This window comes from Anastrepha ludens, chromosome 3, assembly GCF_028408465.1.
Source record: "Anastrepha ludens isolate Willacy chromosome 3, idAnaLude1.1, whole genome shotgun sequence".
NCBI lineage: Eukaryota > Metazoa > Arthropoda > Insecta > Diptera > Tephritidae > Anastrepha > Anastrepha ludens.
Genome location: NC_071499.1, coordinates 38,616,209 through 38,642,622, shown reverse-complemented (window position 1 = coordinate 38,642,622; position 26,414 = coordinate 38,616,209). Strand labels below are relative to the sequence as shown.

The following is a 26,414-nucleotide window of genomic DNA, read 5'->3' as shown; positions in this document are numbered from 1 at the left end:
AGCACATTAATGTAAATATGTACATAAAATACATACATACATACATGCATACAAAAATACACGCCGATGGTTGAAATACGCAAATAAATAAATGACTCAAGATTAATTTAAATGACAGCCTCTGAGGCGTACGAATAATACAATGCTAAGGAAAGGCCTGCGACATACATAGGTGCACAACTACACACATATTCATATGAAGAAAAGTAGAGAAAAGGAGAAAGAACAAGAAAAAGAGAAGGTTTACAAGTGTCAAATCCATAGCAAACGCAGACCGGCCGAAAATATCTGCTTGCTAAAAGAGACAAACATACATACAAATGCACAAATGCGAGTGCATGTCGATCGTACAGAAAAAAAATGGCTTGGCGTTGGACATAAATTGCGCTGAATTGTGACCCACGCGCAAGAACTTCTCTCTTTTTCGAACGCACTTGCGTGCATATATGTGTGTGTGTCGCATGCGAGGATAAGCAGCCGCTCGTGTGCCGTTTAAAATGTGCACAATGCGCATGCGCCTGTAACAGCGCTCAATTCGAGTCCACGGCGTCCCACATAAGACACATGCAATTGTAGCGCTAACTTTTTTATTTGCGACGCACCCAGTTGTGTCTCACAAGCTACTATATACTTATATCCGTGTGTATGTATGTATGGACATATGTATGTGTACTTCTTGAATTGTGTGTCGCTGACCAGTGTTCGGTCAGTACCGTCAAGTACTTGGCGGTATAAACCAAACCAGTCCAGTCTAAGCCATATTGTCGTTTCTTAATTTTTTTTTCTTGCCCATTGTTTGTTCTTTTTTTTTGTTTATTTTTTTTTTAACCATTCGCACACAAGTGACGATGCTCATTCAGCCTCAACTTTAATTAAATAGCAGAAAAAATCATCTTTTCTAGTGGGCTTGTGTGTCTGTGCTAAATGTCTTCGCGAAGACGCTGGCTCAAAAAAAAAAGGATACGAAGCATAGAAATGGAAATAGCAAAGGAAAACCTGTAATGGAAAAAACCACAAGTGCGCTAGGTCTTTAGAAAATGAAAAAGTGCCAGTGTTCATGTGGGGAAGAAGGTGTTGGCTCACGAGTAGATTTCTTTCGACGTCGTTTGCTTTTTGGACTGGAGGCGCTTTGTTCAGACTGCGAGTTGTGTTTTCTTTCATTTTGCTAATTTAAAAGGAAAATAGCGTTTAAGCATAAGAATAAAAAGGTTAGATTTCAGAAACTAGCTACATTATATTCGTCTACCCTTTGTAGGAAATGAAGAGGTGAGTAGGCTGCAAGCGCGGCTTTAAATCACACACCGCCAGAGTTCTTTCTGTTCAGTACTTCAGTAGACCATTTCTGGGTGTTTGGCCGAGCTCCTCCTACTATTTGTGGCGTGCGTATTGATGTTGTTCCACAAATGGAGGGGCCTACAGTTTCAAGCCGACTCCGAACGGCAGATATTTTGTATGAGGGCCTTTTTCATGGCTATCTGATACTGCACCTTACAACTCGTAAAAATGTGAAAGAAAGGAGTAGAAATAAACCATGAAAAAGTGGAGTGAATTAACGTGCCCATTAGCAGCCCGATTATTGTTGCCTGCTTATGCCTTGCCTACCAGTTATACCATTTTTAGCTGTAAGCTGTTTATGCTGTAAGGGGATATAAATGCTATCCAAGAGTTTTGAATCTCACAAAGCATAATTTTAAGGGAAAATATGAAAACAGGCATTTGAAAAAAAAAACATTTTTGTAGCTTAAAAATTGTTTTAGGATCTTAAAATTAATATTCAGTTGGAGGGAAAAACTTTATCCAACTTTCAATTTAATATTTTGTAGCAGCGTTAGAAAAACTTAAATTTTTTACAGATTTTTTGCGAAATCACATTTTGATGCTAGACAGACAGATTTCTTTAATGCTTTGAAAATTTTCAAGTAGATTCAAAATTACACTTTACTTGGAAGTGCGGATCCAGTTTGTTATTGCAACAGAGTTTCTTTTTTTATAAATAAATCCCTGCACTTAACTGCATTGCTTTGACCCAAAATTTAAAATACAAACTTCAAAAAGTGTATCATTTGTCAAATTTTGCTGCCATTTCCAGAAGCAACAATTCTTATATAATACATAGGGTAGAAAAGTCTTAACAGTTTACGGGAACCCGCACGCCCGTGAAGGCGTTTGCAAAATTGGTTATGTCGCCACCAATTTGTATCTGAATGATAAGAAAATAATTATTTTTCATACTTTAATAAATAGGAAGTAAACCATCTGCTTTTGAAAAGATTGCTTACCCTTTTTGCCGTACTTCCAAAATAAATCCTCTAAGCTGGGCCTTCTTCCGACCATTCGAGTGGCGTTACTCCTCATGAGGAATGTATCTCTCAAGTTGCTTTTGCTGCAAGTGGACAGCGAACTTCACGTTTCTAGAGCTCAAAATCGAATAGGCGCATTTGTGTCACACGACTTCAAGCCCAACAATTGACTTCAAACTGGCCTAAACGTGTCCAATGTACGTTCATCAAGGTTCAGAGGTAGCCGTATACTACCCGTGCGAAATATCCACAACTTTTTTCAGCTCTTTAAACATCTTTATGACATTTTCGCTTTGTATTCTTCTCTACGCCGCAAAATCTAGACATACTTTTATCTGCGTCCTTTCAGTTTCTGACTGCTTTTAAAGTATAAAATCCCAAACTAAATCACTAAATTCCTAAAATTATATCAAACGTGCAATTATTGCTATATATGATATATAAATATTTATTCCCAATCTTCATCCCAGTTGCTTTACATCTGCTTCGAGGTTACTGAAGTGCCGCGCCATGCGCAGCTCTTACTAACTTCTCAGAAATATAAGAAAATTTTAATTTTAATTTTTTCAGTATTTATTTTTTTATAAAATATTATTTACTTCCCTTTTTATTAAGCCCCTTTTGACATTATTTTTTCAACAACTCATGGAAACACCTAAAATTTATGCTCGTAAATTGCATGAAAACTTTTTAACTTCGGCTTATTTATGTAAGCCATTATTTTTGTGTGCGCACATATAAGCGTTTATATGTGCATATATATATATGTATTTAGTGTTGAAGTAAAACCAACAAAAAAACCAGAAAACTTTTAGCGAGCATGCAACAAATTTTCGGCTACTAGCAAATTGTAATTATACACCAAATCCAAACATGCAACCAAACAACTGCATACGGCCAAGTCATGCTGTCGCATGTAACGACGACAATGCGGCAACAGAGGCCATGGAAAACAAAAAAGTTCAAAACAAAAGACACCAACAACAACAATGCCAACTATGAAACGTCACCACGACTGGCTGCAACATCTAAAAATAAACATTCAAACTCTTTGCAAATCTCGTGCTGTAACCAAAAGTGGGTTTCTGCCAAACCAAGCAACAACCGGTGGTGGTCGGTCGGTCGATTGCTGCTGGTTTAGTTGCTGTGTCTGCGTTGTTGTCTTTGGTGGCGTCGCATGCAATATTGGCTATCAGCCGCAAGCGATGTTGCTATGATGCTGAGTACCTCTAACCGCATACGCGAGCAAGCAACGAGTATGGCCAAGTCGGTCTCAAAATGTAGTAAAAAGGCATAAAAAAGAACGCACACACACAGACACACGCTTGCATAAACACCACCGCCAAAAACAAAGTGAAGTGTATGTTCGCAACGTGTGGTTGTTCGCACTTTTTGTTGCTGTTGCACATACATACTTGTTTAGTTATTATTGTTTTTGCTGCTATTTTTATGCTTGTTTGCTGTTATTATTGACTTTTCTTTGTGTAAATTTATTTAACTTTGCGGTCAGCAGACACGAAGCAAGCAACAATCGGCCAGGCAGACAGCTTGAACCACAGCTGAGCTCCGGCAATAACAAAACATGTCGAAGAAAAAACGTGTGCAAAAACAAATTTTCATTGTACTAACACGGCAACATGTTAAAGCTTACTAAATATGTGGCCAGCAATAATGTTTATAAACATTTGCTGCTGACCACAGCATGTGTGCGTAAATGCATATGAGTGCAGTACAGATCGTTGTTTGTGTGTGCGCATTGAGACTTTTTTCTATGTACATCTGCAAATTGAAAACAAGTAAAAAATATTCTTATTCTATTAAGTAAACCCGAAATCTAAGCTTTTTTCTGCGTCGCAGCACGTGTCTACGCTTCTAAAGTACCTGTACAACCAATTTATTACCACTGCTTATATTACTTGTTGCTATAATGTTGCAGCTACAGTCATACGTTAAGATAGTAAAGTTGGCAAATCTTATAAATATCCGAAAAAATCGGCTGTTTGTTTTTGCAATGGTCGCTGGTCGCTCTTCCTTGTTTTTTATGTGAAAGAGCGGCCTGCGCGTAAATCATCATCTTCAACACCTACTCAGCTCTCTTGAAGACGGATAAAAAACTCAAAAACACGTGCATGCATGAACAATTATTGCAATACACTTTTATCAATAAATTATATAAATAAGCCTCATTGGTGGTTTTCCCAAATTGTTTGCGAAGTTTCACAACAAGCCGTCGCTCTATTGTCACACTTAGCATATTTTCGGCGCCACAAGAAACCAACATTTTATTTATTTATCTCTTTTTTTGTGAGAGTAATAATTATAAATAACCAGTACAGTAAAATTTAAAAAGGGTGCTAGCTACTAAGGCCTTCGGCTCGAACAACAACTTAAATGTGATATTATTAGGTTTACAGAGCGAAAGGTACTGCACTCGAAAGAGAAAGCTTCAAGCGAAACAGCAGCCGTTATTTCAAGCAGAATTTGTATAAAACTCATTTTAAACACAATCCAAGAAGTTTATATTTAAATTTAAAAAAATGTTGTGTACATTTTTGTGGCACTTTTCCCCGCGACAGCTTCGAAAACATATATGCTTTTGTATATACATATGAAATACAAATATATACTGAAACATGGAAGTGCTCTGGAGGCCGAACAAAGAAGTAAAGAAGCAACGCAAAATTTATAATTAAACAAATTAATGGCGAAAATAATATTAAGTATATTAACCAGTTTTCGCTAGTCTGAAGCAGTTTAATCAACAAACTATTCCCATATTTATGTATGTATGTATGTATGCCATTTTTTATGTGTCACATGTATTTACTTAATCGCATACATATGTACATAAATACACTTATGCAAATATTTAAATTATTGATAAGTTCAACAACATATTGGCTTGAACCTCAAATAACAGAGAAATACTTGAGGAGGGTCAAGGAAATTCAAACTCTATGAAGACAGCTTGGAAAATGATTTTGAAAAAATGTTGCAAAACACTCAAGTTTTCAATACGCTTATAATTGAGCGATTATTTATGTTAGTATGGTATCAGAGAACAGAAAGGCTTTAAAATTTATTAATGCACAAAATATTGATTTCAATATGTAGGTATGTGTACAGATCAATAGATAGCTGATTTAAAAATCTATAAATAAATATGAAGTACAATATATGTATTTGAACCCTTGATACGCTTGCTCACGTTTTTGTTTATCAAATTTTCATCAAATTATGGGGTACTTCACCGAGATAATCGCTTACAAATTCACATTGCAGACGCAATTTATCAACGAATTTAAGTGGTTTATTTAGCAGCGCGCAAAAGTAACTACTTTTATATGCATTTATGTACTAAATTTTTTGATTCGCTTTGCTTCCGATTTTTCGGCATTTGTTGCTCAAGCTCGAGAGTTACATCGATTTTTTTACGGTCATATTGCACTTGTTATAAGTTTAAGTTGTATTTTTCCTTCTGTTAGAGGTTGATTAAGCGGCTATTGAAATGTAAAAATGTAAAAAAGAAGAAGAAGAATAAAATAATAACATATCATAAATGACAATTTTTGAAAAAGAAGGGAAAGGAATTTGTTATGCGCATTTTTTCCAATTACAGTGAAATTCCCCATTACGGACAGTCCTTATAACCGGACAGCTCCAATAACCGGACAAATTTTGGGCACACAGGTTTTTCATTCATTTTTTCATACAAATATCATCCTAATAAACGGACACTCTAATAACCGGACGCGGACAAGGTATTTCAAACCATTTTCATAAAAAAATTTCTCATAAACGGACAAAATTCAAAAATATCACAAGCAAGCTTTGTTGTTCATTATAAAAATGAAACAGGTGATTCCCCTTTTAACATGTATACACTCATTCAAGTCCTGTGTTTTAAATTAAGAGTAGTTTTCCATTCAGTTTGTTAAGTCAGTTGCATGCGAATGGTTGCGTTCAAAGGTTTTCTCCAAATGGATCAAAATGTTTTCACTGAGTACAACAATATAGAAGTTCAATTTGACCAACAAGATGATACTATGGACATAAGTGATTCAGAAGATGAATTTTCAGAAGAAATAAGTGAGCCTATAACATCATAGGATGAGGCTTTAAAACTTGTTGCGGGCTTGAAACAATATGCAAAAAATGACTATGTAGCTTTTCAGCACATTAAAAATATCGAGAGTCACTTTGAAAATGAACATTTTAAATTAAAGCAATCAAGCATTACCTAATTTTTTCAATCAAACTAGTATTGAAATGTAAAGACTTGTACAATGTATTGTACTTAATCGCTATATGTACATATACGTATTTATATGTAATACTAAAGTATGCAAATATTCTTTACTTCCAAAAATTTCTTAAATAAACTATGTACAATATAATTCATATGTGTGGTATATATTTTGTGACTTCATCCCTTATAAGCGGTCATCTCCCATAGCCGGACAAAAACACTGCGACGGTGAGTGTCCGGTTATAAGGAATTTCACTGTAATTCACTACATTTTTACAGGCATTAGTTAAAATATTCGCTCAATTGCTGTTAAGTTATTGATATTTGCTTAATAAAATTTAAATTTTCTATCAACATTCATATATATATGCATATGTATGTATACTTATATGAGGGGCGAGCAAAATTTGTGTGTATGTGGAAAGTGGGGAATTTCTTTTACTTTGAACTACATGACGACTTTTTACCACTACAAATGCATACTATGTAAGTTTCAGTAAACCAAGAGCGCACCTGAACACCTCTCTCATCTATAGAACTTTTCTTTGCTTAGTAAGGAACTCAATCACAGCAAGAAAAGTATTTTTTGATATTTTTCTATTATTTTGCGTTTATTCGTCAATATTTCAAAGGTTCATTATGAAAGTGAATTAATCTGTATGTGCAAGCTCTTTCCCCCAAGAAGCAGTGATTGATAAATGGCATCTGTATATTTGGCAACAACAAAACGCATGCCACAAATATGAGGAGTAGCTCGCCCAAACACCCAAAACAAACTAGAGAGCCACTTATTAATTAAATTAAAAACGATTGGCACTCAGGCAGGCCGTTTGAGGTGGCGTTCTCAGGTATTATTGGAAGATTCGAAACTAGCCGATACACTTTTTAAAATTAAATAAGTCACATAACTAGTTAAAGAGTCATCCATGATCGTTTTAGGCATCTTCAATAATCATCTTGGTGTGTTTCTAATATCAGCACAAGATGGATACGGAAACAGAAGCTGCTAAAGAGTCAAGTGTATACAGGTACACGAGTTTTTGAATCTGTGTAGTGGAAACAGAGATGAATTTATGAACATTGCGGCTATTGTAGATGATAGTTGGTTTCATCAGTACAAAGCTGAGTTGAAGATTAAACTTTTTTCTGTTGATTTTATCAATAAACTTTATGCAAATTGTTGAGAATGTATTCGACTTAAAGGAGTACGTATTCAAAAGCAGGCATGATTTCATCTTTCATCTTTTCCTATTTATTCCGCTTCCGCTTTTTCACCTTCCCCCCATAATTTATCGCACAAATCTTTTTAGTAAATTCAATGGCGGTAGATTAGAAATATAGAAGCATCTTTTTAGCTATATTCATGTATTAACTGTGTCAACTACGAGATTCGTCTAACTTCATCCCGTTTCAAGGTAGCACCAAATTCGTTTGAACCTTCATATGTGCCTTAACTTTACATCAGCGTAACAATGCATTGAAAACAACACCAAATCCAATTGTATACAATACAATTTACGTTATTTCCCAGCTCGTCTGCAATGTAATTTGCACTCGTGTTTTGCTGTTTGTTTCGGCTTATAAGCATCATTCTTTACAAGCGCACGCTTTTCGTCATTTTTGCCAATGCACAGCCGCAGCAGTGCCTGGTACTAAGCGCACCACAGCGTGCGCTTTCAGACAAACACAAACAGACATACATAAGTACGAGTAAGTAAGTAAGTACTGCCTGATTTATTTTGCTTGATTTGCGCTCATATGTGCAGTAAATTAAAAATAAATCTCAAGGTAGTTGTTTAGCGTAGTGCAGTGATTTTTTGTTTTTTTTGTGGCAAGCCGTTGGTTGATTTCGTTAAATGTATGTTTTACCTTATTTTCTCCCTCCCCTTTTTTATTTATTCTTTTATGGTAGCCGTTTTTTTGCGTTAATTAGTTGGACTGATATTTTTGGTTTTCCTCTCCTGACACACTGATGGCGGTATGATTGGAATTTCGGGCTTTTTTAGTCAAGTCATGCACTGTTATTTGCTTACAGCTTTTTGTACTTGTATGTATGTACATATGTTTGTTCGCGCAAGGCTTGTGCAATTGATAGCTGTTGCAGCTGCAACTATTTTAATACACATTTACGATGTTTTTGTTTTGCATGAGATTAATTTATTACGACATTATGAAAACGACAAGGCCGCGGTCATAGCGAACGTAGTGCGAAACGAAAATGCAAATTTTCTTTGTGACTGCGCAAGAATTTAAAATAATAAAATAAAAGAGAAACGTAAATAAAAGTCTTTGTATACATTTTGTTTTCTCATCTCTTGTGTCCATTTTACAGTAATTTACGTTTGCGATTCTCACGACTCGTTGCAATTTAATGCAGCACCAAAACTCTATACCGTTTTTTGCGCCCAGCGTCGCTCGTGACTATGGCATTTACCTTTAATTATTCGTATTTGAAATTTTTAGATGGTATTAATTTTTCATAAATTTTATATTTCCTTTTTTTTTGGAATTTGCAGCGTTTGTTTTTTCTTAACTTGTTTATGTTATTTGCCAAGGTATTTCAGCAGTGGGCAGCTAATGTTTTCATTTTTTTCCACATGTATGCTGATATATGTATGTATGTATAGGAAGATACTTACCTACATATATGTATGTGCAAATATGCAAATATCGTTGCAGAAAGCTAACTGGTTGCTCATTAGAAGTAATATTTTAGGGTTCTAAAATTGGGGGCTTCCTGCTGCTTCTTCAGCGTTTTGATTAGTTCATTTTTCATGCATACTTTGAAAACAGGATTTTAATATGCCACAATATACTGGTTGTTAATTTCTAATTGTTTGTTTCGAGTGATTTAATAGCAAAAATTATAATACAGTTAAATTTATCAGTTCGTGGCGTTAGTTGACTTGTAGAGTCGGCCTAATCAGGTTAGTTAAGTAAAAACAAAGAAAACGAATAAGTAATTATTTGATCATCTATGCCATAAAACCAAATCATAAAAATCCATATGAGACAAATGACGTAGTCAGAAATACTTCGAATAATAATAGCAGCACCAAGAACTCTAGAAGTGGCAGAGCTCTTAGAATACTCATATTAAAAACAGCAACAAAAAATATTTCAAAAAATTACAAGCCCATCAAAACTCACATACTATATAACTGCTTTTGTGCATAAAACTAGCATGACACATGAGATAAGTGGATCTAAAGGACTCATTTTATGGGTCAAAAAATTGAGATTAAGATTTATTTAATTAATTTAATTTATTGTTAAATTTTATAAATAATACCATATTAAATTTAAAAGTTCATAAGCATTCAGCTTACACAATACTAACACAAAAATGGCAAATTTTATCCAAACAGAAGTAAATAATTTAAATATTTACTAACGCAAAAATGGCAAAAACAGCACTACCACAGTTTCAACAGTGGCCCTATGCATATTAGTAGAAATGCTGGCGCCCAAACCAATAGATTCAAGCACCGTTCGTCAAAATTTGATTGCAGTTTAATATGAATTTGTAGTTTTAGTTAATTAAATAATTTATCATTTCTGTAGAAAGCAGTTTCGTCATTGCTGAAATAACATTTCCAACAACTTCCATGTAAACACATATGTTAAGGGGGTAGTATGGTTAATTCGGTGTAAAACAAGCATATTTTTCGAAATTTTTTTTGTCGACACAGTTGATTTATTCAAAATTTTAAAATTACTTCATTATAAAGTCATATTTAAAGAATATTGTGTGAAATTTTCATTGATTTTTATGAAGAAATGAGTTGGTGGCAGCGAATCTTCGCGGACGTCTCATAAAAAAGTTTTATTGCGGTGTCCCTCAGAACTCATTACTGGATCAACTAAAATCAAAAAACCAAATTGATTTCATCAGCTAATAAAGTTTCGCAGGTAACAACGTCGAATTTTTTTTTTTTTTTTTTTTTTTTTTTTTTTTAATTTTTTAAAGCGCTTTGAAGTCAAAACACCGATTTTTCATAAAAAAAACTTGAAAACTTTGTTGTTTTAAAATATGACAAAATTTAAAAAAAAAAAACTCGACGTCATTACCTCGTGAATAAAGTAAAGAAACAAAAAAACCAAATTTGAAAAGAATCGGTGCAGTAGATATGAATCTACAGTGGACACCGACCGTAAAAAAGGCAAGTGTGAGAAAAACGCGTTTAAAGATTTGTGAAGATTGTGAAATCCGGTTGGAGAGGTAGATACTTAATCCTTTGTGTCTTTGTCAATTTTACTCTAATGCACTTCAAACTTTCACACAATAATCTTAAGATGTTATAGAATAATATAAAAAAAAAAAAAAAAAAAAAAGGAAAAAAAAAAAAAATACCATACTACCCCCTTAAATGGTATACCGTTGCGTATGAATACTCTCAACTTCTTCTTCTTAATTGGCGCGATAACCGCTTACGCGATTTTGGCCGAGATTAACAAAGCGCGCCAGTCGTTTCTCTCTCGTGCTAACCGGCGCCAATTGGACACACCAAGTGAAGCCAAGTCCTTCTCCACCTGATCTTTCCAACGCAGAGGAGGCCTTCCTCTTCCTCTGCTACCACCAGCTGGTACCGCATCGAATACTTTCAAAGCCGGAGCGTTTGTATCCATTCGGACGACATGACCCAGCCAACGAAGCCGCTGGATCTTTATTCGCTGCGCTATGTCTATGTCGTCGTAAAGCTCATACAGCTCATCGTTCCATCGTCTACGATATTCGCCGTTGCCAACGTGCAAAGGTCCAAAAATCTTACGCAGAATCTTTCTCTCGAACACTCCAAGCGTCGCTTCATCGGATGTTGTCATCGTCCACGCTTCTGCGCCATACGTTAGGACGGGCATGATGAGAGTCTTGTAGAGTGTTAGTTTTGTTCGTCGAGAGAGGACTTTACTGCTCAATTGCCTACTTAGTCCAAAGTAGCACTTGTTGGCAAGAGAGATTCTACGTTGGATTTCAAGGCTGACATTGTTATCGGTGTTAATGCTGGTTCCTAAATACACGAAGTCTTTTACAACCTCAAAATTATAACTGTCAACAGTGACGTGGGTGCCGATACGCGAGTGCGCCGACTGTTTGTTTGAAGACAGGAGGTACTTCGTTTTGTCCTCGTTCACCACCAAACCCATTCGCTTTGCCTCTTTATCCAGTTTGGAGAAGGCAGAACTAACAGTGCGGTTGTTAAGGCCGATGATGTCAATATCATCGGCATACGCCAGCAATTGTACGCTCTTATAAAAAATTGTGCCTGAGCGATTAAGTTCTGCGGCTCGTACGATGCTCTCCAACATCAGGTTAAAGAAGTCACACGACAGCGAGTCACCCTGTCTGAAACCTCGTTTGGTATCAAACGGCTCGGAGAGGTCCTTCCCAATTCTGACGGCGCTGCTGGTGTTGAGCAACGTCATCTTACATAGCCGTATTAGTTTTGCGGGGATACCAAATTCAGACATCGCGGCATACAGGTAACTCCTTTCCGTACTGTCGAATGCAGCTTTGAAGTCGACGAAAAGATGGTGTGTGTCGATTCTCCTTTCATGGGTCTTTTCCAGGATTTGGCGTATTGAGAATATTTGGTCAATGGTGGACTTTCCAGGTCTGAAGCCACACTGATAAGGTCCAATCAGTTGGTTGACGGTGGGCTTCAGCCTTTCACACAATACGCTCGCTAGAACCTTATAGGCGATATTTAGAAGACTAATCCCGCGGTAATTGGCACAAATTGCAGGATCGCCCTTCTTATGGATTGGGCAGAGCACACTTAAACTCCAATCGGCAGGCATGCTTTCATCCGACCATATTTTGCATAGGAGCTAATGCATGCACCTTACCAGCTCCTCGCCGCCATGTTTGAATAGCTCAGCCGGCAGTCCGTCGGCGCCCGCGGCTTTGTTGTTTTTTAGCCGTGATATTGCTATTCTCACCTCGTCATGGTCGGGTAACGGAACGACAATTCCGTCGTCAACGATTGGGGTATCGGGATCTTCACATTCTCTATGACATGCGCAGCTGTCACCGTTTAACAGGTTCGAGAAGTGTTCCCTCCATAATTTAAGATTGATCTGTACGTCAGTCACCAGATCGCCGTCTTTGTTCTTACAGGAAAACGCCCCGGTCTTGAAACCTTCTGTAAGCCGCCGAACTTTCTGGTAAAATTTTCGGGCGTTGTTCCTGTTGGCCAGCATCTCAAGCTCCTCGCACTCACGTATTTCGGCCTCTCGTTTCTTCTGTCGGATAATACGTCTCTCTTCCTTTTTCAGCTCTCTGTAGCGATCCCACATGGCTCGCGTTGCGCCCGATCGCAGCGTGGCTCTATAGGCGGCATCCTTTCTTTCTGCGGCAGCATGACATTCCTCGTCGTACCAATTGTTTTTTCGGGCTCGCCGGAATCCGATTTCTTCTTCGGCGGCGGTACGTAGTGAACGAGAAATGTTGCTCCATTGCTCGCGCATGCCGGTTTGTTGGGCAGTGCTCTCCGAGAGCAGGAGTGAGAGTCGAGTGGCGAATCTTCTGGCTGTCTGTTGTGATTGCAGCTTTTCGATGTCGAACATTCTTTGCGTAGGTAGATGTACGTTTTTTGCTGCACAGAGGCGGGTGCGCAGCTTGGCTGCAACAAGGTAATGATCCGAGTCGATGTTGGGCCCTCGGCTCGTACGTACATCTAATACACTAGAAGCGTGTCTTCCATCTATCACAACATGATCGATCTGGTTTCGCGTTTTTCGATCAGGAGACAGCCAGGTAGCTTGGTGTATATTTTTATGCTGGAATCTGGTGCTGCAGACTACCATGTTTCGGGCCCCGGCGAAGTCGATCAGCCTCTGTCCGTTACCGGATGTATCGTTGTGCAGGCTGAATTTTCCGACTGTGGGACCAAAAATTCCCTCCTTGCCCACCCTGGCGTTGAAGTCGCCAAGAACGATTTTTATGTCGTGGCGGGGGCAGCGCTCATAGGAACGTTCCAAGCGCTCATGGAAGGAATCTTTGGTCGCATCGTCCTTCTCTTCCGTCGGGGCGTGGGCGCAAATTAGCGAGATGTTAAAAAATCGCGCTTTGATGCGGATTATTGCGAGACGCTCGTCCACCGGAGTGAACGACAGTACTTGGCGACGAAGTCTCTCTCCCACAACAAATCCGACACCGAATTTGCGCTCCTTTACATGGCAGCTGTAGTAGACGTCGCAAGGTCCTATGGTTTTCTTACCTTGCCCCGTCCATCGCATCTCTTGGATGGCAGTGATGTCAGCCTTTACTCTCACGAGGACATCAACCAGCCGGGCAGAGGCACCTTCCCCATTAAGGGACCGGACATTCCAGGTGCATGCCCTCAAATCATATTCCTTATTTCGTTTGCAGGGGTCGTCATCAGTAAAGGCAGTTCTCATCCGAGGCTTTGTAATTCTTTTCATTGGGGGGGATTTTTAAGTGGCGGGTCCCAAGCCCAGCGCACAACCAGCTATCCTGGAATGCTTCGCCTTCTCACGTTAGCTCACTCCCGAACGGGTGTTCGGGAGCTACCCAGAGGATACGTGGGCTAATCCCGGCCGTTGTGAGCTGCTTGAACCATATGTAGAAGAATCGTCCTGGCCACTCCCAAGTGAATGGCGATCAGTAACTTTCCCCACTTGCGTGGACTTCTACACATGGAACCATCCTCTCAACTACTGCAGACTTTATATGTGACTCAAAAATGTTATCTTTTTTTTTGTTGGTGTATTTATGTAGGCATATAAATGCATATTCTCACAGCAGCAAAATAATTAAGAAAACTATAAAGAAATTAAAACATTATTTTAATTTTACTGCTAATACACAGCTAAAATTCCTGAGCAGCTGCAAGCCGTGACAGCCACCACAAACTTAGCCTCCTCGAAACTGCAAAATAAAAGCAAACGAGACGTTATTTATGTATATGAGCAGGCACAATGTGATATAGCAAATCGGCAAAGTATGACTGTATGACGGCGAACCGCAAATAAGTAATAAGTAAATAATAAAAAATATAATAAAATTAAATCACAAAAAAAATGTATGTATGATAAAATGAAATAGGAACCATAATTAAATTAAATAAAATAAAATTACAATAAATTAAATTAAATTAAATTAAATTATGTGATATAGTAAATCGGCAAAGTATGACTGTATGACGGCGAACCGCAAATAAGTAATAAGTAAATAATAAAAAATATAAAAAAATTAAATCGCAAAAAAAATGTATATGATAAAATGAAATAGGAACCAAAATTAAATTAAATTAAATTAAATTAAATTAAATTGAATTAAATTAAATTAAATTAAATTAAATCAAATTAAATTAAATTAAATTAAATTAAATGAATTAAGTTAAATTAAATTAAATTGAAATAAATTAAATTAAACGCACCAAGCCATTCAGCTACGGCGCGGTATATAGGTATTACTATGGATATTTTAGGAAATCAGCTATGAAACTCGCAGCAGCAAGTGGCGGCACATGCAGGCGCTGAGTTGCTCATTCACATTACGCAGTGTCTTTGCCGCCATCAAATAAAATTTTTTTTTTTGGTCAACTTTTACTTTTTATTTCTTACGCCTACAGCTGTGCTTACTTTTATTTTGTTTATTTATTTATTTATTTTTTATTTTTTGTTTTTTGATATTTATTGCAATTTTTTCTTAATTCTTGTCTAAATTTTAATGTACACGCATAAACATGTGTTCTATTTTGCTATGTTGCTTGTTTTATTGTATTATTACGTGTTTTGTTTACGTCCAACTTTTTCGTGATTTTTGTTTTGCCAATTTAATTGGTGTTTTTATTGATTTCGTACCGAAGCGCCGCAAATAAAACATAACATACCGCCAAGCGCCAAACTATTCTCCCCCACTCATTTCTCTCTGCCTCTCTTCACTATGCGATGTTTATTCTACAATTGCCGCACAATCAGTGATCATTTGATTTTACATTGTCAATTGCTGCATCACTGAAGTGCAATTGAATGGCGTTGCAGTGTGAAATTCGATAAAAAATAAATAAAGGAAAAACAAGTGCATGTACATCGAAGATCAAAAAAATACATTATCGTTGCTATTGAAATTTTCCACTGACGCCGGCAAAAGCACACTTTCATTCCAATGTCAGACAGACCGTGTAGCAGTAAATGTTCTGAAATATGTATGTATATGTATGTGTGCATTTATTTTGATTTTTTTTTCGCATTTTACTGATGCTGCCAATTTCTGTGAAGCAAGATAAGAATCTTGTCGTGCATGCTAGAATTTGTCTGGCAAGTAGCAGCAACCATGTTGGAATCACCCGAAAAACACACGATTTATTTTTGTTCATAATTGACTTCATTTTCACTTTTGTGCGACTCGAGACAGTGCTGCTTATTTTATTGCTACTTTGTTATATTTTTTTATAATATACGATTTTATTCTTTTATAATATTATTTTTACGCTAATTTCTTTCTTACTTTCTTTCGTCTCTCATCAGAATTCGGCTGAGTAGTCTAAATGCTGCGTAGATTTTATGTTTATTTGTTTTATATTATTTATATTTGTTATCTATACTTTTTTTTTTTGTTTAATTCGCCTTCACGATGATAACTCATAATCCTGCAAATTGGTCAAATTATTTGCGGCAATTTGTATTTTCAATTTAATTCGAATTCATTACATACACACTCACCTAAAAACTGTGTATGGGCACATATGTGTTTATCTAATTTGTTTATAAGTATGTGCGATTTTTATGTGGTTCATAAGCCCGAAATGAGGTGATTATTATACAAGTATATGTATTTACATACACACAGATAAGTGTATTCGTAGTATACGTGCCTACTCCATTTCATCAGATACTATAGTTGAGTAGCTGACAGTATCAATGCATATTAGACGTGAAGATAGTATCACGAATTTTGATTATATGAAAGCAAGTACCGCGCCAGCCCCATAATTTAAAATTAAACCAAAAACGAATAGATTAGTTTTTAAATTTTATACAATATATAATTCTTTGCTTTGAAAACTGATTTTAAATTAACAAAAAAAAGCAGAAAAAAAACTGTTACCACAACCACATACATTATAAATGATTAAACTTAATAATTTTTTTTTTTGTTTTACTTTCTAAATTGAATTTGAATTAAGAAAAAAAAAAGCAACAATAAAAAACAGCGTTAGAAAATATTAGAAAACGAAATCAGCAATGCTAACTGATTTTCTAAAAATTTCATCAAGACTAAGCTCGCATGATCACGAAATGTGCATGCAGCAGACATCTGATATATCATATATTGAGGACGTAAGTAGGTAGGTAGCTGGGGTCGCTGTCGCAATGACACATTTAGACCTTTCATAGTGATACCACTGGAACTTATCCTTGCTCTATGGGTTCCTTTTCAAACCATTCGGTAACTTTAATAAACAAGCAAAGTTTCGTTAGTTTTAGGTGCGCTATGTCCGCTACATCAGTTAAAAATGTCATATCAAGAGTGCAGAGCCAACTTGTAGCTAAGCTTTCACACTCACATAAAAGGTGTCTGACTGTTTCCTCTTCTTCTATATTTTTGCTGCTTTACTTTTATATATGGCATTATTTTAATCGACTTTTTTAATTATTAGTAATGCAAAATATGAAAAAAATATATGTATATATTCAACTTACTTACTGATTGCATTTTGTTGTATACATAATTATCTGGTGGTAATCCTTTTACTACAAAACACGAGTTTTTGCCTCAGTCATGTTTCTACAGAATCTCGCGTAACCCACTAACGGCACCTGGCGCTATTCCAAAAAACAAAAAGAAAAATTTAGCGGTTCTTAATTGAGGGAAGGCAATAAACGCTCTTCGTTTTCGATTATCTAACAAAAACACTGCTCTTTGCTGCGCTGATTGAGTGCTCTTGAAAACCGCTTCACTGCGCTCTTCTCTAACGCTGCTTGTCAAATTTATTAATTTTATTTATTAATATACATATATATTTTTTTTAAAACGATATTTATACATAAGATCATCTTTTAAATGACACCTAATAGGCGGAATTTTTTGAAATTTCACAAGTCTAAATTTCAGCAAACGGACCAATACACATACATGCATATGCACATGCGTGCAAATTAAATACTCCTCTGCATGTTTTTTGTTATTTGTATGGGTTGACAATTACTGCCTGATGACGAAAGTTCTCATTTTCGTCCAATTTTCAAAGGCATTCACGTTATTGCTCGGAAATATTGCGTATGTATTAATGAACGCGTATAGAAGACATACTACGAGTATGTACATACAAACATAACATATGCGTGATTATATTGTACTATAGCACATATTGGGAATATTGTCAAGACATTTTCTCGACTCTGCGCCTCAACGAGAATGAACATAATAAGTAGATGATTATTTAAAAAATAAAGAGCATCAGTTAGGTTCATTGTGATCTTTACTTTTCAGTTGCCAATCGATCTTATACATAGAAACATCCTTCGTTCAAGAGTGTTCCGCAAAGAAATTTCAATGATTTTACCGTTGCTTTCAATCTATGCTATAGATATATGTACATACGTATAATAAGTTTGTAGTTACAGTTCGGTAATTTTATTTCGCTTTTTCGCTAATATTAGCTTTTTTCGGCAAAAGACGCGAGTGCTAAAAACGCGATTGACGAAATTTTTGCACTTCAACATACATACATACGCACATACAAGTTGACTATTTAGTACATGCAGACAGTGAAAAAAGATATACGAAAATAATTTTTTATTGATCGTCCTTGCTGCATCTTCTTGGTGCATTACACTGCGATTGTGCTGTGACGTCGATTAGCTGTCGACGTCGTCCGTCACATTGAGTTTTTTCGCTGTTTTTGTTTCTTCTGTGTTGTGTGCATACTCTTATGTGAACTTTTTCACGGGCGAAACACGCATAGTTTTTTCACTTGTTAGAGACGTGACGCATGAAGGTTGCCGAAGATGTCATTACACCAAAACTTTTCATTTTGTTCAATCGGCTCATTTGTTTCAATTGTACGTAAATAAAAGAAAATTGTATTTTAATTAAGTATAAGTAATACCAGTATGAAGAAGTAAAAAAGCAAAAACAACAAAATCAAAGCGAACATACCTACTTATTTGTACAAGTGAAATTTTAACAAAACTAAATAAACTTAAGCTAAATAGTGTGTTGCGATAGCATTTAGAGGCTCGAGGGTGGGGTTTTTTGAACTTTGGCAAGGTTTTGCGAAAATTGGATTAAAACTGAGAAACAAAAACTCGAGCTAAAATTTACTGAATGAAGTTTAAGGCAAACTTTATAAAAGTAAAAATGAAATGTAAAATATCAAATTAAACCAGCAAATATAAAATATAAGGAACAAAAAATGCCAAAAATAAAATATAAAATATTGAGTATTGAATAAAAAATAAAATAAAATAAATATAAAATAAAATTAAAAAGATAACTAAATAATTGCCACTTACCTTGCCACTATCCTTTTCGGGTGTGGTCAAGCTACTCTTCCTATTTGTGGCTTGCGTCTTGATGTCGTTCCACAAATTGAGATACCTATAGTTTTAAGTCCACTCCGAACGCCAAATCGTCTCCTTTCTGTGTTAACCTCGTATCTACAAAATAATAATTTTCAGTAAATCGATAAAAATGTTTAGAGTTACTTAACTTCTATGAAAAGTTATAACCTATTTGATACGATACTTATAGTAGATACGAGGTTTTTTTTATTCGAACATGTAGATACGAGGAAAATTGAAACGCTCTGAAAAAAGTTCTATAATCATTATGAACATTGTATGTTTTGTTTTACGCAACAGAAGTGTTAAGGAGTGTTTTTCACTAAAAATCTAAATTTCGAAAAAAATTAAGTTACGAGGTTAACACAGAAAGGGGACGAAATAGTTTTTATGAGGGACTTTTTCATAGCAGCAAGGTTTGCCATGGCCTACCGAGGAGCGACTGCGCTTAACAAAACTTAAACTAATGTGAATGCAATGAACTAAAATCATAAACTAATTTAAAATATTAAAGATCTACAAAAAGTAAATTTATATGTAAACTTTTATATTATCCTAATCGTAAGTCGGATTTTCAACTTGTAGGCGGTTTCAAAAATTTAATTTTAAATTTGGCAATACTTTACTGATAAATTCAAATAAACAAGAACAACAGTTGAATAAAATTGAAAATAAAAAAATTAATAAAAAATTAATAAATAAAAAAATAGAGTAAAGAAAAATTTATTTAATAAAATAAAATAAAAATAAAAAAATTGGAAAACTATAAAACTAAATTAAAAAAATTTAAACAAATTTAGTAATTTGAATTCTCAGTAAATAAAATAAAAATAATAATAAAATACTTATTTCATAGCCATCTAAACTACTCCATTAAGATGTCCTGTACACTGTTTGCTTTTGCAATATTTACTGCTCTTGTACGGTCTGAGTTATAGCAAATTATTCATTCTCTGCATTTTGTCCAAGCCAATTGCCTCATATCCTTTTAGTATCCTCTTTAGAGAAGTTCGCTATTGAAAGATTATGCGTTCTCCTCTTTCTTGTCTTCGATTTTATGCGCGAATAATTCTTCATTCCTGCTCTAAACATTTTTTTTATTATACCATTTTATTAATGCTGCTTTCAACGAACCTTAGAAGAAATTCAGCTGCTCTCAATTTATTCAGCTGTTGATTTCCCTTCTACCAAATTTAATTTTAAATTTAAAAATGGAATGGAGGCATAAAACAGAACTATATTAGCTTTCAAATAAATAAACAAAGAGCTTAAAATATTTCAAAGTAGAGTATAGGGTTTAGAAATTTTAGTAAATATTTCTATAGTCTGATAGCGCAGGTTAGAGGTTTCATAAGAGTTATAATTTCAAAGTTTAAAATTGCTAATAGAATTGCTAATTTTGCAAATAGTTTTGGGAAACTTTCTAGAAAAAAATAAATTAATTGCAATGATAGTCATTCATATATTTGTCAATACGATGAAACCTTCAAGGGTTTTAGGAACATGTGAATGATGATACTGATTTTATGATAATCCGACGGTGAAAGCTCATCCCGTAAACTTAAATTTTTTTAACACATTTCACAGGCACTGTAACGATTTAAATCTGTTTAAAAAGTAGACATTTTTTAAATAAAAATTCCATTCTTATTAAGTCTCGTGCGGGATAGTTTCTATCCTAAAGGGTGTGCACGATTCAGTCTAAATTGAAGAAACTTTTCTAGATTTTCAGCTGGATGTGCAGCTACGGGTGCATATGCTGAAACCGGAAAAAAGTTATTTTCTCAATTTTACCTCAATTAGATCACACTTTTGATGTATAAATTCACTCCTTCCAACGAAGCATAGGCTATGCTATCAGTGCTCTAGATGAAATATGGTCTGAGACGCATTCAACGAAGTTCTAGTCGAACGCATTCGTTGAATATTTCATATTTCATCTAGATCTCTGATAGCATAGCTATAGCCAATCTAGTCGAATTTGCGACGGAAATGCTAAATAAATTCTGTCTATTCTTCGACTCTGCAGATATGACTGAAATCATTGTGGGGACTTGAAATCTAGAAGTTCTGTTTTATTCGATTTTGACTACTTTATTAAGTTCCCCAAATAAAGGCTTATAAAATGCTATACTATGCTTATTAGACCTGCGTTAGTAGCTAAAAATATTAATCTGTTCTCCGACTTTTTGAGGTAGAAATATAAAAGGAACTTAAATGTTTATATTCAAATTACCAAATGTTACCACAAAATCGTTCCGAACGTAATTTCTGTGTAGAAAATATAATCAGGCGTCTGTCCTTTCACCTTAGACTTAAATCAATAGATTAAACGTTAAACGGCATCTCCAACGCCGTCGGAGGTATTTTTCAGATTGGCCCAGTTACATGCATACACTTACATATAAACCTGAAAAAAAAAATAAAAATAAAAAGGATGTAATTTTAGAATCCGTTAGAACTTAATTATATAAAGGATGTATTTTTAAGAGCTTGAGAACTTAAAATGATAATATAAGTTAGAAATATTGTTGGAAGGATTTTTTTTCTTATTATAATCTGAAAGATTATTTCATAGCATTTATTTTTTTGATATGATATCCGACATACATGCGCCGCAGCTACGAATTACATGGTCCATTCGATCAGTCCAATTTTTGGCTATTTTTTCCAATAAATCCGAATAATAAGTCTCAATCAGCAAAAAAATGCGACGCAAACGATGGTCATTTGGGTTAAATTCTCGCACGACTTGTATTTTTGGGTCAAGATCCTTACGTAAAATTTTCCTCAAACACGAAGAACAAAGGCCAAGAAGTTGAGAATAACGATGAATCGATTTTTCGTCATCTTCTTCAACTCTTCGCTGTATGAACTTCGCGAACAGATTTATTATTTTTTTTTTTTTCAAAGTAAATTTCCTTAATTTGGAAACGTATAACGATTCATGAGGACTCACCAAACCTTAATGAACAAAAATGTCAACACAATTTGCCATTCTCAGCTGCCGAACCATAGGTATCGACATCGATAGTTCTCATGTAGCTAAAAAAACACCCGATACATATGACGATTTTTTATCAATTAATTAACTAATAAATTTTATGAATATCACCTTGTGGACAGAATAGCGCTTTAACTTTTTTACCTTCAAGCTAAGAGTTAAACATACGAAATGTTTTCAGCATTTCGGACTTCGCTCGACTCACTAATATTCAATAAAGCACTCAAAGTACGTGCGTTTCATGTTAAAACATAAAATAAACTAACTAAAAATAATTTTGGAAATAAAGTTTTAGTAGCCCGACATGAAATGTGCTGGCAAATTGTGTACCTAAAACAAAAAATAAAATTTCCACAGTCACAGGGAACTCGAAAGTAAATAGGAAAACAATTAGGCCCTCATCAAATGGTGAAGTAAGATTTGATATTTGGCAGAGCTGGCAACTATTTAGCCTATGCACCTATGTAAGCATGTTTTTTGCAAACAAAATCAATAAATCACGACAATTGCCTAATACATATATTTTGCATATTTTGTGAATAAATGCAGGCGTATCTGTGAGCGTAAAGCTTAAATTTGCATTGCGAATACAGTGATGGACAACCTGTTTTGAAAACATAAACAACCTAAACCTAAACATTTGGGCGAGAAAACGTAAAATATATACAGACACATATATATCTGTGGTCACATTCAATAATAGCTTAAGTTGATTTAAGAAAAATTGCTGTTATATACGAGCTTCTGTATTTATTATACCAACAAAAGTCGATATTTGCTATCGCTCTAACGTATTTCTTTAAAATGTTAGTAATAAAGTCTTATTGACCTAACATGGGGGCTTCTATATAATTTACAGGCATATAAGATGCTTTTTCTCGAAACTACAAGGTGGCGGAAAATTAATCACCCAACCGGCAGATTTTATATATATATATTTTTTTTTTGGCGTCGTACGCCTCGCATATTTGACATTTGTGAACTAGACAGTTTCAATACACTTATACATACAAGCAGACCAGCAATGGAGCGCGTAAGGGTTAAAATAAAGATTTCCATGACTCAAAATCAAGTTTTGATTTAGTAAAAAAGTTATGCAAAAACCAAATTGGATGATTAATTTTGCACCACGTTGTATGATTTTCGGGTTAGATCACAGATATTTTAACTACACCTGGGTTCACAATAATAGCAGCGCGACATAATGTAAAGTTTTGACTATTTATTTATTGTATGTTTTTTTTTATAAAAGTATAACAAACCAACATATGGCTTAAAATTTTAAATTTTGTACGAATTTTTAAAATTTAAAACATAAAATTTCAAACTTTTTGATCAGCATCTATAGAAAATTTTCGAGTATATCATTTTGTAGTCCGTTGAAATTTTGTATAAAATTTGTCTGAAAATTCTGATTAAAAAGTTTGAAATTTTGATGAAAACTTGCCATTTTTTAGTCCATTTTAAAATTTTTTTTTAAATTTTGTGGACTTTCAATTAACTAAGAAACGGTAAGTTTTCATTTAAATTTCAAACTTTTTAATCAGAATTTTTAGATAAATTTCGATTATACCGTTTTGTAGCCTATTGCATTTTGTTCCCATTTGAAGTGCCTCAAAAATCGCGTTAATTTTGTGGCAACTTTTTTTTTTGTTGGCAATCTTGTGCATTTTTTTCCTCCAATGAAATCAAAAATGTCGAGCATTTTAAGAGTTCTGTCTAAAGATTAAAATTTTGTTGCAAATCGAAAGTTGGAAGCCTTGTGATAAATGGATTTTGTTGTAGCAAGAAATATATTTTTATAAAAAACCAAAAAAAAAACCAAATAAATAGTCAAAACTTTGCAATATGTCGCGCTGCTCTTATTGTGAACACAGGTACACATACATATATGTTAAGATTTATATACCGATTTGAAAAAAAATAAATATTCTTAATAAAAACCAAATACTTTCCGTTTTCGAAAGTATTGTTTTAGACTTATGCAGTTATTGATTGTGACCTCAACTATTTGTACAAATCAAAAGTCAATATACAAAAAGATTTCAAGGAATCCTTATTTACATTTTTTTGCCCAAAAACCAAAAACTAGAAACAAAAAATTGCAAATACACAAATATGCTCAAAGCAAATTACGCAAATTCCAATGACACAAATTTTTGAAATAGTAAAAGAAAGAAAAAATTTTTGCGCTTTGTGCATAAGAAAGCGACAATAACGCCGATCAGTTTTCAATTATTCCAAAAGCTACTGAAAATGCTAAAAAAATCGCCATTTAATTTATTTCATTTTAATTTCTTAATATTTCCCTTTAATTTTTTTTTTTTTTAACTGTCAAATTGTTTTAGTAGAATAATGGTTGTCTCGCAAGTATGCAAATTATGCACAGTTAATTAATTTTAATGTGCTATCGTAAGAGAGAATTTTTTTTTCTATTAAGAGCAATCAAATTGGCGTTAATAAGAAAAAAAATTAAAAACTGTATTAAAACAGCTACGTAAGTGCAACAGGAAAAAATCAAATCAAAACGCTTAAAAAGCGCCGATATCGCAATCTACACTCTCAGTGTTCCAGCAGCAGCGTTAACGATGCTCCTTTTACCACCGATTCAATTTCGCGTATTCCTCATACGCATGGTGGGCTGCAGTGTTGCAATTATTAGCATTTCCGTTCCATACGTGCATCGTATGCGGCAAATTTCGCAAAGAAATAGTTCCGTTATAATTTTAAAATCCTAACGAACGCCATTCGCACTCGATTTGTTAACTTAGCTGATTTATTGTTTATGGATATTAAGATTTGTATTTAACCTAGTTTCTTTTTTTTACGTTCCAATATGAAAAAAATTATACTTGCCCAATTTAACAATTTGTGTGCGAAAAAAAAACATTAATAATTTTGTATACTCTCGGTTATTTTTGCAGCCAAAAGCTGGTTTTGAGGCAGATACAGCATCGCTCAGAGAGAAAGTCATTTTAAATCCGGGCGAAAAATGGCGTATTTTGAAAAATATCAGCATCATATCATTTGCATTCATGGTACAATTCACAGCGTTTCAGGTAAGCTAACAAAAAGCCATATTAATTCTCTATGAAATATTTGTATGGGCATGTGTGTATGTATGCATTACGTACGCGTGTGTTTCAATAAATTGAATACAATACAGTAAAATTAAAAAAAAATATACCTATATAATAGTGTATGTATGTAAGCATTCCGCCGCCAATGAAAATGCACACGCACTGGCGGACATTCGCGCTTACATACCTATGTAACATTTAAAAACGAAACACACACACACACTACGTGCATATGCAAATACAATAAAAAACTCACTTTCTCTTTGTTTTCTTATACATTATTTTTTTCTCTCTTTTCATTTTGTTTATGCTTTACGCACACTTGGCTTGTTTCCGTCAACCAGGGCACGGCTAATTTGCAGTCCTCGATTAATGCAACAGATGGCTTAGGCACTGTATCGTTGAGCGCCATTTACGCGGCACTCGTCGTCTCATGCATCTTTCTACCCACACTTATCATACGCAAATTGACTGTGAAATGGACGCTGGTCTTCAGTATGCTTTGCTATGCGCCATACATTGCCTTCCAATTGTTCCCAAAGTAAATAGTTTGTCTGCTAATTCATTGGTAATTACAATATTTCAATAAACTATGTTTCTTTTCATTCATTTAGATTCTACACGCTGGTTCCTGCCGGTATTCTAGTCGGTTTGGGTGCCGCTCCTATGTGGGCATCCAAAGCCACCTATTTGACACAAGTCGGTCAAGTTTATGCCAAGATTACCGAACAGGCCGTGGATGCGATTATTGTACGATTCTTCGGCTTCTTCTTCTTGGCCTGGCAAACAGCTGAGCTGTGGGGAAATTTGATCTCGAGTTTGGGTAAGTTTAAGTTTTTCTAAAAACAGAATTTGTAGGGGAATATTTAATATTCTTTAAGTTTCTATTTTTGCTGTGGAGGTGTTGAACAGTCTTCGCTGTAATCTGCACTAGAACCCTTTATTACGTCGCAAAGCATTCCAAAAACTTTACCTGTTCCTACGTTTTAAAATTTAATTTTCCTATTGCACTTTAGTGTGCATTCTCGCTCACCAGTGGGGGCAGAATGAAAAGATTTTATCCCGGCGGCTCATGATCCATGCTGACAGAAAGGCCTAGCACCTCTTTTTTCACTTTTCTGAAGCTAAAAAAAGTCAATTCATCTTTTGAAAAAATAACTTCAAATCGCAATCAAATTATGCATTACATTTATCAAAAAGGTGGCTCGATTTCTCGATTTCCCGCATATTGTTTTCACGAATTAACC

At 34.9% G+C, this 26,414-nt stretch overlaps 1 protein-coding gene across 4 annotated transcripts in view; it reads left to right on the top strand.

Moving 5' to 3' along the window:
- The window catches only part of LOC128857767 (UNC93-like protein), a 135,053-nt gene that overhangs the window by 103,639 nt on the left and 5,000 nt on the right, over window positions 1–26,414 (top strand). For 3 of the 4 annotated variants that reach the window (XM_054093516.1, XM_054093514.1, XM_054093517.1), the window contains 3 exons: window positions 25,012–25,146; window positions 25,512–25,708; window positions 25,782–25,990. In XM_054093516.1, coding sequence (XP_053949491.1) covers window positions 25,012–25,146; window positions 25,512–25,708; window positions 25,782–25,990 — 541 coding nt within the window. Of the gene's footprint in view, window positions 1–17,998; window positions 18,583–25,011; window positions 25,147–25,511; window positions 25,709–25,781; window positions 25,991–26,414 lie in introns of those variants that run through there. The other variant, XM_054093513.1, reaches the window with a different exon arrangement.